The 12,166-nt window shown below is 49.2% G+C and overlaps 1 protein-coding gene across 1 annotated transcript; it reads left to right on the top strand.

The window, feature by feature from the left end:
- The first annotated feature begins 1,100 nt into the window (after positions 1-1,100).
- Positions 1,101-12,024, top strand: SH2D7 (SH2 domain containing 7). Its single transcript, XM_053594954.1, has 6 exons — positions 1,101-1,276; positions 2,541-2,630; positions 7,932-8,097; positions 8,365-8,574; positions 9,867-10,550; positions 11,922-12,024. The coding sequence occupies exons 1-6, from the start codon at positions 1,101-1,103 to the stop codon at positions 11,970-11,972; spliced, it is 1,377 nt and encodes a 458-aa protein (XP_053450929.1). The 3' UTR covers positions 11,973-12,024.
- The last annotated feature ends 142 nt before the right edge of the window (positions 12,025-12,166 follow it).

The following is a 12,166-nucleotide window of genomic DNA, read 5'->3' as shown; positions in this document are numbered from 1 at the left end:
TTACAGATGAGGAATTTGAGGTGTCTGCAACAAGGTAGAGATGTCCCTGAGACCCTATCCAAGTACACGATGGAAGAAAGATTCTGACCCAGATCCTTGGGACTGGGTATTTGTGACATCTGCTGCCTTCCTTTCTGCCCAGCCTGGATTTCTGCTATGAAACTCGGAAGCACATTAGAGATTCAGGAACATTTGCATGAGCAAATGGTCCCATTGCCCTGTCTATTCCAAAGCTTCTTATCTGAGGCTTATCCTAGGCTTTCTAGGGAACCTCTCTACTCCAAAGTCCTTCCTCTGTTGCTGCTACACAATCTTCTGGTTGTTTTTTGGGATCTGCAGCAAAGTCCTACATCCCCTCTGCTGACAATAGCATCTATGTCCCCAGCACCTACTTGGCTTCCTCTTTCATTGTTCCAGGGTCACCTCTGGGCCAAAGCTGACTCTGACCCTTGGCCCTCTCTCTAAATAATGTGGCCTATGCACTACTTTTTCCCACTCCCCTTTTCTTGGAGTGTTTATTACATCTGACACTATACACATATATTTGTTTATTTTCTGCCTCTCTCCACTATAACGTATGTGCCATGAGGGCAAAGTTTGCTGCTTGATGTCCAGGGCACAGATTTACATGGCTTACTACAGGTAGTCAATACCGCTTGAGTGTAAGGGGGTATTAGCACAGAACTTCTGCACCAAAATACAAATAGCCTCCATGAGGGAAGGATACATAAAACTTAAATCTGCTGCTTTGCTAACAAGGGCAGTTCTGTGGATGTTAGCCAGGGTCTGGTCTTTGGCTGTGACAAAGATGGGGGGTTGTAGGGAAAGAGGCCAAACCCAGTGAGGCAGCTCAACTGCTGACTGGGAGGCAGAGAAGACCTTCCCTACCCCTCTCAGGCTGCTAGGTGACCCTCCAAACAATGCCTCCAGCCAGCCAAGGTTCCTGCCCCAAAGCAACAGAAAACAAGCCACCAGCCCAAAGGTGGCCCATGGGCTGCTGTGTGCTGGGGCAATTGGGGAGGGCATGGGCTTAGGCAAATGAGCCAGATCACACACACATATAGCAACTGGCTGGGCTCTCTACCTCCGTGCTTGCTGGGATGGAGGGCAGTCTAAAGCCGCTCAGCCTGGGGAGGGGACCACCAGGTCTGAGAGATAGCCACGCCCTGGCTGAGCTCCAAGAGCTGGCCCTAAGGTGGTTCATGGAGACGCAGGCCCCCTTCATTCTGCAGAATGGGGCCTTGCCCCCCTGGTTTCATGGATTCATCACCCGCAAGTAAGGCTACCCCTATCCATGTGCCCTGTGGGGCCCATGACCCTTTGGGGTTGAGAAAATAGCCTGGGGACTGTGGGACTGCTGGACTAAGCAGAGCCCCAGAGTGCTGTGGACTCTGGTGGTGGCTTCTGTGGGCAGGGTAGAGGAGCGTGGCAGCCCCCACTCTGATACAAGTTGAGGGTGGATGGGGCTGCCAGAGAGCAGACAGAGGGCCAGGCCCTGACTTGATGAGTAATTTGGGAACTGTGTCATTTATTATCTAAACCAGATACTATTGGTAACTAAGGGCTGTCTCAGCAAACCTAGACATAAGGTCATCCTAGGAATAAAGTCCAGGGGATTTGGCTTTCTGATTGGGCTCTATCAACAAGCTGCCAAAGCACTAGATGAAGGACTGACAGATCCAGCCAGTCCTGCCCTGGCATGGCACCTGCTTAGGGCCAACTTTATGAGCATGGACGTGCAGATGCACGGGGACTGTGCGCAGAAGGGCCCCACCCTTGGCGTTGTGCTCTGTTGTCACTGCCTTGGAATTCTTAATAAGTTTTGAAGAAGGGCCCCCCCCGTTTTCATTTGGCACCAGACCCTGCTCACTATATAGCTGGTCTTGCATACAGCAAGCACTCAGTAAGTATTTGGCAAGTAAGTCAGTAAGGGAATATGTATCTGGCTTGTGTACTGCCAAACCAGAAGACAGCTGGAATTTTCCACCATGCCTCCAAAATACTTGGCACCATCTACAAATATCCTAGCTGCCTGGGGTTGAAAGGGATGTGAAGCAGAGTGAGTCCTTGTAAGCTGTATATGACCAAGCTTCAGACATAATAGCATCACCTTCCTGCAGAAATTTTTGTTTAGTGTACATCCTGCACAACTGTACACAGAAGTCCTGAGGGAAGGATCTCCCCACAACACTGTATGAGATTTATTCTTGCCGTCCAGCCACCAGACAGGGAGTAGGCTCATCTAGGGTCAGTGGCTAGTGTGCCGATTGATGAGGCCACAGTGGGGAGTAGTGGGTGCTTGTGGACTTATATCCCCAACCCAGCCCAGACTGAGTCTTAAATTTGTTCAATGAGGTCTGGAGAGACCACAGACTGAGCCCTAATAGGCCACAGACCCAGCCAACAGGCTCTGAGATTCTTCTTTAAAGGATTGGAGGTATGTGTTGCAAGGGCATGGCCTTGGGGAGCCTGAGGCAGCCCGGAGTGAAGCTGCTTTTGCCACTGCACAGGCCCCAACTAACGGCATGTCCTCTGTCCAGGCAGACGGAGCAGCTACTCAGGGACAAAGGTCTTGGTTCCTTCCTCATCCGCCTCAGTGACCGGTCTACTGGCTACATCTTATCCTACAGGTAAGAGGGGAAGCCTTCTGCAAGAGGCAAGCAAGCTCAGGTTCCCATGACCAGCCTTGCAGATTATTAGCACAGGAACCCCACTGACCTGCCCCGCCTGGCTTTCCCAGGCCTGACTCCCTCTCTGCCTCCCTCAGCCGTTCTGCTCAGCAGACACATTCTGAGCAGCACTGGCCATATGCCAGAGATGAAGCCACAGCCTACGCGAAGGGGGTGAGTGGGGCCAGAGAAAAATATCCTCCTGATAGGAGGCTGGGGAAGGCATCACAGAAGTGAAATTTGAGCCCAGGATAGAAGGAAGAAGATAATTTTCCAGGCAGAAAGGAGGGTGTGGCTAGGGTTAGGAGGAGACTTCTGATAGATGGAACTGCACAGAAAAAGTAGAGGCATGTTAGGCAAGGGGGTTGGAGGGCAGGGAAGCCATGAGTCAAAGTCTGGGTGCAGCATGGTTCCTAGTAAGGAATGCATGGAGTGGGGTGGGGAGGGCGGGGCAGCCTTGGATGCCTGGCAGTCCACAGATCTTGAAGGGTAATCTTGGCAGACTTACATTGTGCAAGGATCCTTCAGGTAGCCTGGGGAGGGAGGACTAGAAATCAGAGGTTATTGGTGTGGGACCTGTGCATTTGGCTAATGGTGAGATGATGAGGTCTGGGCTGGGGTGGGGCAGTGGGGATGGAGAGGCGGAGACAGGTGGCTGAGACAAAAGCAGAAATGATGTGGGATCCTGTCCTGAGAGTAGGTTGGGTGGGCTGAGGCAGACGGTGGGGGAAGGCTCCCAGTGTAGGGAGGGAGGTCAGGCAGACTAAACTTCAATGTAGTGATTCTTAACCTTCCTAATGCTGCAACCCTTTAGTACAGTTCCTGTGGGTCGCAACCCACAGGTTGAGGACTGCTGCTTAAATGGCTTCAGATTCTGGGTTTGTTTGTTTGTTTGAGACAGAGTCTCAGTTTATCGCACTAGGTAGAGTGTTGCGGCATCATAGCTCACAGCAACCTCAAACTCTTAAACTCAAGTGATCCTATTGCCTCAGTCTCCCAAGTAGCTGGGACCACAGAGGACTGCCATAACTTCTGACTAGTTTTTAGAGATGAGGTCTTGCTTTTGCTCAGGCTGGTCTAGAACCTGTAAACTCAGGCAATACAACAGCCTCGGCCTCCCAGAGTGCTAGGATTACAGGCGTGAGCTACTACACCCACCTTCAAATTCTGATCCCAAAGTATCACCTGCCCAGGCTGTCCCATTTCAAATCTTTTTTTTTGAGACAGAGTCTCAAGCTGTTGCCTTGGGTAGAGTGCTGTGGTGTCACAGCTCACTGCAACCTCAAACTCTTAGGCTTAAGCAATTCTCTTGCTTCAGTCTCCTGACTTGCTGGGACTACAGGCGTCTGCCACAATGCCAGGCTATTTTTCTGTGGAAGTTGTCATTGTTGCTTTAGCTGGCCTGGGCTGGGTTTGAACCTGCCAGCCTTGGTGTATGTGGCTGGCGCCCTACCCACTGAACTATGGGCACTGCCCCCATTTCAAATCTTAACCTTGACCAAGTTACTTTGCTTCTCTTTTTCCTTTTTCTTTTCTTCTTCTTTCTTTCTTTTATTTATTTTTTTTTTTGGAGACAAGAATTACAGATAAATATTTTGCTTCTCTGTTACTCCATTTTCTCATCTGTAATGTGGAAATATTGTAGTACCTACTTCATAGGATTGTTGAAAGAATTCAAACAATGCTCATAGGAACGTATCATATTTTTGGTTCGGCGCCTGTGGCTCAAGTGGCTAAGGCGCCAGCCACATACACCTAAACTTGCAGGTTCGAATCCAGCCCAGGCCCACCCCCACAATGATGGCTGCAACCAAAAAATAGCCGGGGCGTTGTGGCAGGCGCCTGTGGTCCCAGCTACTTGGGAGGTGGAGGCAGGAGACTCACTTGAACCTAGGAGTTGGAGGTTGCTGTGAGCTGTGATGCCACAGCACTCTACCCAGGGGGACAGCTTGAGGCTTTGTCTCAAAAAAAAAGAATGTATCATATTTTAAAGTGCTTGTCACAGTGCATGAAGCATAGAAAGGGCCAAATAAATTTTGGCTATTGTTAAAAAAAATTGTTTTGGGGGACAACATTTCACTTTGTTGCTCCTGGTAGGTCATAGCTCACAGCAATCTCAATCTCTTGGGTTCAAGCAATCCTCTTGTCTTAGCCTCCCTAGTAATGGGACTATAGGTGCCCACCACATGCCTGGCTATTGTTTTAGAGACGGGGTCTTGCTCTTGCTCTTGCTCAGGCTGGTCTTGAACTCCTGAACTCAAGGAATCCACCTGCCTCCCAGAGTGCTAGAATAACAGGCGTGAACCACCATGCCTGGCCTGTTAAAATACTTTTAATCTACGTGCCATACCCTGAGCTAGGCACTTTGAAATATACTAACTCAGCAGTTTTCAAATATCTTTTTGGCTTCAGGGTTTGCGGCTTTGTTGTTGTTCTTTGATTTTGGGTTTTGGTTTGTTTTTTTTTTTTCCCCAGATGAGATCTTAGGCAGAATGTCAATTCATAAAAGAGACCAAAATGGGGCTATTTAAAGATATACAAAAACGCAAATGGAACAGAATAGAGTCCAAAAACACTCCCCCTGTTTGTTTACCTGATTTACAACACAGCAGCACTGCAGTTCTGGTGGGAGGAGGTTTTTTTCAATAATTAATGTGGGAATAATATCCAATTTGGAAAAATGACCACTACCTCACACCATACACACAAACTAATTACAGATGGAGCATAAATCCAAGGGAGAAAAGCAAAACAATAATACTTCTAGAAGAAAAAGATTTTCACAGGTAAATGAAAATGCCTTTAAAAATGGGATAGGCAAAAATTTCTTAAACAGACACAAAAGCTCCAATGAAAGAAAATATTGATAAATTGGATTTCCTTTAAATTAAAATTTTTCGTTAATCAAAAGATACCATTAAGAGAAGGAAAGGTCAACACACAGTCTCAGAGAAGTTATATACTGCTACCTATGTATCTAACAAAGGACTTGTATTTGGAATACATAAGAAAAACTCCTACAAATAAATAAAACAAAAACATATAACTCAAAAAATAAAAGCAAAAGACTTCAGCAGGCACTTCACCAAAAAGAAATATTCAAAAGGCCCACAAGCATATAAAAATGTGTTCAGCATCACTAGTTATCAGGGAAACCCAAACTCAAGCCACAACGAATGGCTAAAACGGGAAGACAGATGACACCAAATATTTGTTAAGGATGTGGACCAACTGGAGCTCTCCCACATTGCAACAATTTTAGAAAACAACGTGGCATAATCTATTAACACGTTACATAAGGTCCCCGTGACCCATTAGTTCTACTCCTTGGAATATTCTCAAAGGAAATGAGTATGTAGGCTGGGTGTGGTGGCTCATGCCTGTGATCCTAGTACTCTGGAAGGCCGAGATGGGAGGATCCCTTGAGCTTAGGAGTTCAAGACCAGCCTGAACAAGAGGAAAATCTGTCTCTACTAAAAATAGAAAAACTAGACTGAGCTAAGTGGCTTGTGCCTATAATCCTAGCACTCTGGGAGGTCAAAGTGGGTGGATTGCCTGAGCTCAGGAGTTCGAGACCAGCCTGAGCAAGGTGAGACTCCATCTCTAAAAACTAGCCGGGCATGGTGGCAGGCACTTGTAGTCCCTGCTACCAGAGAGACTGACATAAGAGAATCGCTTGGACCCAATCTCAGGTGGGTTGTTGTGAGCTCTGATGCCACAGCATTCTACTGGGGGTGACAAAGTGAGACTCTATCTCAAAAGTAAATAAATAAATAAATAAATAAATAAATAAATACAGAAAAACTAGCCAAGTGTTGTAGCAGGCACCGGTAGTCCCAGCTACTCAGAAGGCTGAGGTAGGAGGATCACTTAAGTCCAAGAGTTTGAGGTTGCTGTGAGTTATGCTGCTGCTGTTGCACTCTAGCCTGGGTGACAGACAGTAAGACTCTGTTAAAAAAAAAAAAGAAAAAAGGCAAGAAAAAAAGAAATGAGTATATATTCACCAAAAGATATGTGCAAGAATGTTCACAACAGCTTTATTTATAACAACTCAAATCCAGAAGTAACCTAAATGTCCATTAACAGAATAAATTGTGGATTTTTCATTAAATGGAACACTACTTACAAATGAGAAAAAAATGAAACTAATTCTACATGGACGTGAATCAATCTTAAAGATGTAATGCTGAGTCAAAGAAGCTGGAGCAAGAGTGTGTAATTTCATTTATATGAAATTCCCTAATGGGCGAAATTAATCTATGGTGATAGGGTCCAGAATGGCGGGTGCCTTTGAGGGGCACAGACAGGCCCGGGGGTCTTCTGAGGGCTGGAATGGTTTCATATCTTGATCTGAGTGGTGATAATATGGAAGAGTTCACAGGTTGAAACTCCATCAAGTTGCCCATTTATGAGGTGTGAACTTCACTGCATGTAAGGTTTTCTTCCAGAAAAAAGGAAAATGAAAAGGGTGTGCCTTTATAGGCTGAAGTTGGGTGGAAGGAGCAAGAACACCATCATCTCAGCAGGGTGGGGATTAGGGAGAGGCTGAATTGCAAAGATTGCAAAGATCCTGAATTGCAGGATTAGATCCTGTCTCTATGTAGAACTTTGATATTTTGTTCATCGTGGGTTTTTTTGCCTTCATTTTGATTTTCTTTTTCTTTCTTTTTTTTGAGCCAGAGTCTCACTTTGTCACCCTGGATAGAGTGCCATGGCATTATAGATCATAGGAACCTGAAACTCTTAGGCTCAAGTGATCCTCTTGCCTCTGCCTCCAGAGTAGCTGGGACTACAGGCACGTGCACAATGCCCAGTTATATTTTAGAGACGGGGTCTCACTCTCGCTCTTGCTCAGACTGGTCTTGAACTTGAGAGCCTAAGCAATCCACCAGCCTCAGCCTCCTAGAGTGCTAGGATTACAGGCATAACCCACCATGCCTGGCCTCCGTTTTGATTTTCTAAAGCATTGCAGTATTAGTTATCTTGATGTCTTTTTTGGTACCCCTTTAAATCTCACTTGTTTCACCTTCGTCCTGACCCACCCTCTCTAACTCTGCCTGAGCAGGCTTAGAGGGCTTGCTTCCCAGGACCTCAGAGGCGCGTGATCTGAAAACCTCTCCCCTAGCTTCCATGGCTCCAAGTGGGACAGGTGCCCCCAGGGGAGGTGATTTTGGAGCTCAGCTCCCTCTATACAGAGCGTGGATCAAGGCCAAGGCTGCTGCCTGTGACTGCAGCTCCAGACCACAAGTGCTTGTGTTGCAGGGGCAGTGATCGCTGCCGGCATTTTGTCATCAACCAGCTCCCAAATCGACGCTACCTCATCTCAGGAGACACCCACAGCCATGGCACTCTGGCTGAGCTCGTGTGCTATTACCAGGAGATGCAGCTGGAGCCCTTTGGGGAGACGCTGGCTGCTGCCTGCCCTCGGGTAGGCATACCCTTCCCCAGGGTGAGAGTGATAGAGGGAGCCGGGGGCCCAGGCCTGACATGTCCATCACTCGTGCACATGCCCTTCCTTGTCTTCCCTATTTACTATCACAGAGGGTTACCCAGTGTAGCCTATTGGAATAGGGGGGACCATGGCAGCATCTTACCCAAGGTCAGGGACCTGGTGGGAATGTTTCAGTCCCTTACCAGCAGTCTCTGGTAGGCAGCTGGAGGCCACACATGCCTACCGTGTCCCCACTACCCCCAGCCAGAGGACAATGATCTGTATGATACCATCACTCTGGGCCTCCACCAGACCAGCCTGAGCATGGAACATCCACCTGCTATGGCACAGCCTGCAGTGGTCCCTGCCAAGGCCACCAGTCACTGCCTTTCTCCAAAGCCCCAGGTCTCCTTCCTTCATGCACAGAAGAGCCTGGATATGAGTCCCTGTAACTCCGAGGAGGAAAGCATGGAGGTGAGGAGGAGTCAGGGCTCTAGACCAGTGGTGTGGGTGTTTCACCCACATCAGGCCCTGAGTGACCATGCTGGACACTCCCTTCAGGCTGCAGAGAGTGAGCTAGGGCTAGAGAGGTACAGGCCCAGCTTGGGGTCACTATGCAGTTCAACTATGGCATAGCCTGCCTGTGGCCAGCTGGATTTGATTCAAGCCTTGGCTTGGCCATTTTCTAGTCATATGGCTTTGGGCAAATCATGCAATATCTCTGAGCCTCAGTTTACCCTTCCTGAAGTTCTTGTGAGCCTTGAATGAGAGAATGGGTATGAAATGCCTGAAAATTCCTTAGTAAACTGTAGAGCAGAATGCTCGTGAGTTAATACTTTATTCTTCTCCATAGCACCCTGTGGGAGGGACTCAGATTTTTCTTAATATATGACAGCACACCAAAGGCTCTCTTCATGTTTAGAATAAAATCTAAAATCTTCACCTCACCAGTTGCCCTGCTACCTCTCCCCCCACCCCCTCACTTTTCTCTGCCCTCATTGGCCTTCTAGATGTTCCTTGAACACACCAAGCTTGTTCCTACCTCAGGGCCTTTGCACAGCCTATACCCGCTGCCTCAAATGCTCTTCCTTCCAGATTACTGCATGGCTCACACTCTCACTGTATTTCACTCTCTCATCTCCTCAGAAAGTCCCACTTAAACTACTGAAAAACTCCCTTTCACACCAGTCATTCCCTCATCCCATTACCCTACTTTGTTCTTCATTGCACTGATCATGCCCTGACACTGCTTATCTTGTGGCACAGTTTATCATATAGCACATAAAACTATGCTATAATGTAGCAGACCAGCATGTTGCCCATCTTTCAGATTAGAGTAAAACTTCCAAGAGGTAGTCTTGTTCACCACTGAGTGCTTGGCACCTAGGACAGTGTAAATGAGTACATGAGTGATGGACTTGGGAGTGGACATTCCAAAGGGCCACGGAATAGCAAGTGGTTGGTTCAGGGGCTCTGAGGACCAGGGGACCACACCAGAGGTGGGAGGAGTAGGGTGAGTGAACTTGGGTAGGAGGTAGAGCTGGTGATCCAAGGCCATGAATGCCAAAGTGAGGATTGTACTCAGAGTTCCAGAGCATGAGAGCTGGTGAGACCCTGAATGTCATGTGTCTAATCTTTGTATGTACAAAGCAGGTTAACTGCGGCCAAGCCAGGGGACCTCAGCTTATGTGAGAGAGCAGTTTACCTGAGGGCATCTCAGCGATGGCGTGCCCTTTAAGAGGTTCTCTCCATCCGTTACTCTCCAGGCCCCCTTCAGAGTGCCCCCCCTCCCTGAGAGGAGGGCCTCTCTCCTGGATGAGTCTTTTGGAGGCCCCAGTGACATCATCTACACAGACCTGAGGAAGATCAACCAGGCACGGCTGGGCCTAGGCACAGAGGTGTCTGGCAGGCACGGGCCAGTTCCAGCTGGCAGCCAGGCCTGCTCCCCAGGCAAGGAGACCCAGAGGAGACTCTCAGATGGAGACCAGAATAAACCTGATGGCCCAGGTCCTGCCCTCTCTGGAGGGAGCCCAGTCCAGGGTCCTGCTGGGTCTCCCACTTCCTGGGGACTCCTTGGGTCCCCCACTTCTTATGTCCTGGGATCTCTGACTGCGACCTGGAGGCAAGGGTTTATGAAGCTAAGCCAAGGGGCTCAGCTCTGTCCCCAGAGCATCTCTGAAGATACTTATGAGCTTGTGGGGAAAGCAGGCCTAGCGGAAGCCAGGGATGCACCAAACCATGAAGGCAGTACCTACAAGCAGATCCCAGCCTGCTGGGGTGGCCCAGCCTGGCCCCCATACCCTGAGGCCAGTCTCACATGTAGCAAATTGTCAGGGCCCATGGACTATGGCTATGAGAGGATCCTGGAGACCCCAGAGCGCCCAGAGCCTGGAAACACTTACGAGCCAATCCCAGCAGCCAAGAGCAAGGAGATGGAACAGACACACAAGGTGAGCTCTGTAGTTGGGTGGCCCAGCTAGCAGCCCTTAGGGAGCACCCAGTGGTGGGAGGGGACCTGTGGCTCTCAGGCATGGGTAGGTCAGGTCACCACTGCCTCAAAGTGCCCAGAAACTTCCAGCCCTAACTTATGCCTGGAGGTGGTGGTGGTGGAGAGGCAGCTGCTAGACTTGGGTGTCCTTTCAAGGACCTTGTCTGCCGCAAACCTGGGCTCCTTTCCCCTTCCTCTGAGAGGTGGAGAGGGGGCCATAAGCCCCAGTATGGGTAAGCCACTTCCTACCCTTGTGGCTTTGGGTAAGACAGTTTTCTCCCAGTTTTCCTGACAACCAGGGTTGCTAGATTTTTATCAAGCAAGATAATTGACTTTGAATTTCAGATAAACAACACATCCTTTTTTAGTGTGTCTCAAATACTGCAATTATTCTTTGTTTCTCTGAAATTCAAATTTAACTGGGCATATATATTCTTATTTGGCACTCCTAGCCAGGAACTCCAACTCTTCATCTATAAAATGGGCTGATCATCTGGTTATGTCCAGGGCTGGCTGCCCAGAGGATAATGGTAGATATCCTCTTATGTTCAGGACATAGCCCAGAGATGGCTCTTGCTGAATAGAGCTTGTGTTTCTGAGAATTCCTGACAAGGAAGAAGAGGGGATGAGGATGGCAGAGGAAGGGTGGCAGACAGAGGATCCCTGCTGAGCCCTCAGTCCCACCCGAACTCTGCCTATACCTGGAGACTGGACAGTCCCCTCTCCATGGGCACAGCCCATCTCGGGCACACACAGAGCTCCTCCCAGCCTGTACGGCAACTCCCAGGAAGCACTGCTAGCTCCTCTCTCAGGGCAGGGCTGTGGCCACACCCCATGCACAGTAGCCTCTAAGATCCTATCCCAGGGCCACAGACTCCGGCAGTGGACAGGCCTAAGGACCTCAAAAGTCACATCTCATGTCTGTTCTTCCCCTGCTGCTGTCCCACGTCCTCTCCCGATCCTGGTGATACAACCCCACCCCACCCTCTCTGACTGCTGTGCACTCTGAGGCCCCAGCCAGGGTGTGGAGACCAGGGCACTCAGTGCAGTAAGGTGGGGTTTGCATTTATCATCCACCCCTTTCTACACTCCACCTTCCCCTTCCTGTCCTCAGCTGGAAGAGGGAAAACTCTTCAACCAAACTTGGAAGGTGGAATGTCAGGCATTTGTGAGATGGAATTTCAGGCAGTGGAAGCAACCATCAATATTCCAGCCTGGCCTCATTTCCTGGGGTTGGGCTCCCAACCCCAGGTCAACAATGGGCCCTCTAGGCCTGGGTCTTGCCTTCCCTACCCAGGGATGCAGGCCCCAGTATCTTCTCCTTCCTTTGCAGCCTGACAAGTTCCGGAGACTCTTCTTCACGGACAAGAAGCACAAATTCTGAGGAGGGCCTGGCATCCAGCCGCCACCAATGGGTTTCCTGGTACCTAGGCCATGGTAGGAGTGACAGTAAAGCCCTCCACTCACCCAAAGGCAGGCCTTTGATCCTCAGACCCAGCTGGCCGACTGGGGAACCACGCTCAAAGACATAGCCTAGAGCTTGCCTACAGAGGACCTCCCAGCCTCCTGGAGCTCCTG

The sequence above is a fragment of the Nycticebus coucang genome, chromosome 6 (genome assembly GCF_027406575.1).
Source record: "Nycticebus coucang isolate mNycCou1 chromosome 6, mNycCou1.pri, whole genome shotgun sequence".
NCBI classification, from domain to species: Eukaryota; Metazoa; Chordata; class Mammalia; order Primates; family Lorisidae; genus Nycticebus; species Nycticebus coucang.
This window is presented reverse-complemented; position numbering and strand designations above follow the sequence as displayed.

Excerpts from the sequence above, each read along its gene's own strand:
- SH2D7 (XM_053594954.1), top strand. The coding sequence starts at position 1,101 with ATGGAGGGCAGTCTAAAGCCGCTCAGCCTGGGGAGGGGACCACCAGGT. Across the intron at positions 8,098-8,364 it reads TGGCTGCTGCCTGCCCTCGG|CCAGAGGACAATGATCTGTA; the intron begins GTAGGCATACCC and ends CACTACCCCCAG. Across the intron at positions 10,551-11,921 it reads AGATGGAACAGACACACAAG|CCTGACAAGTTCCGGAGACT; the intron begins GTGAGCTCTGTA and ends CTTCCTTTGCAG.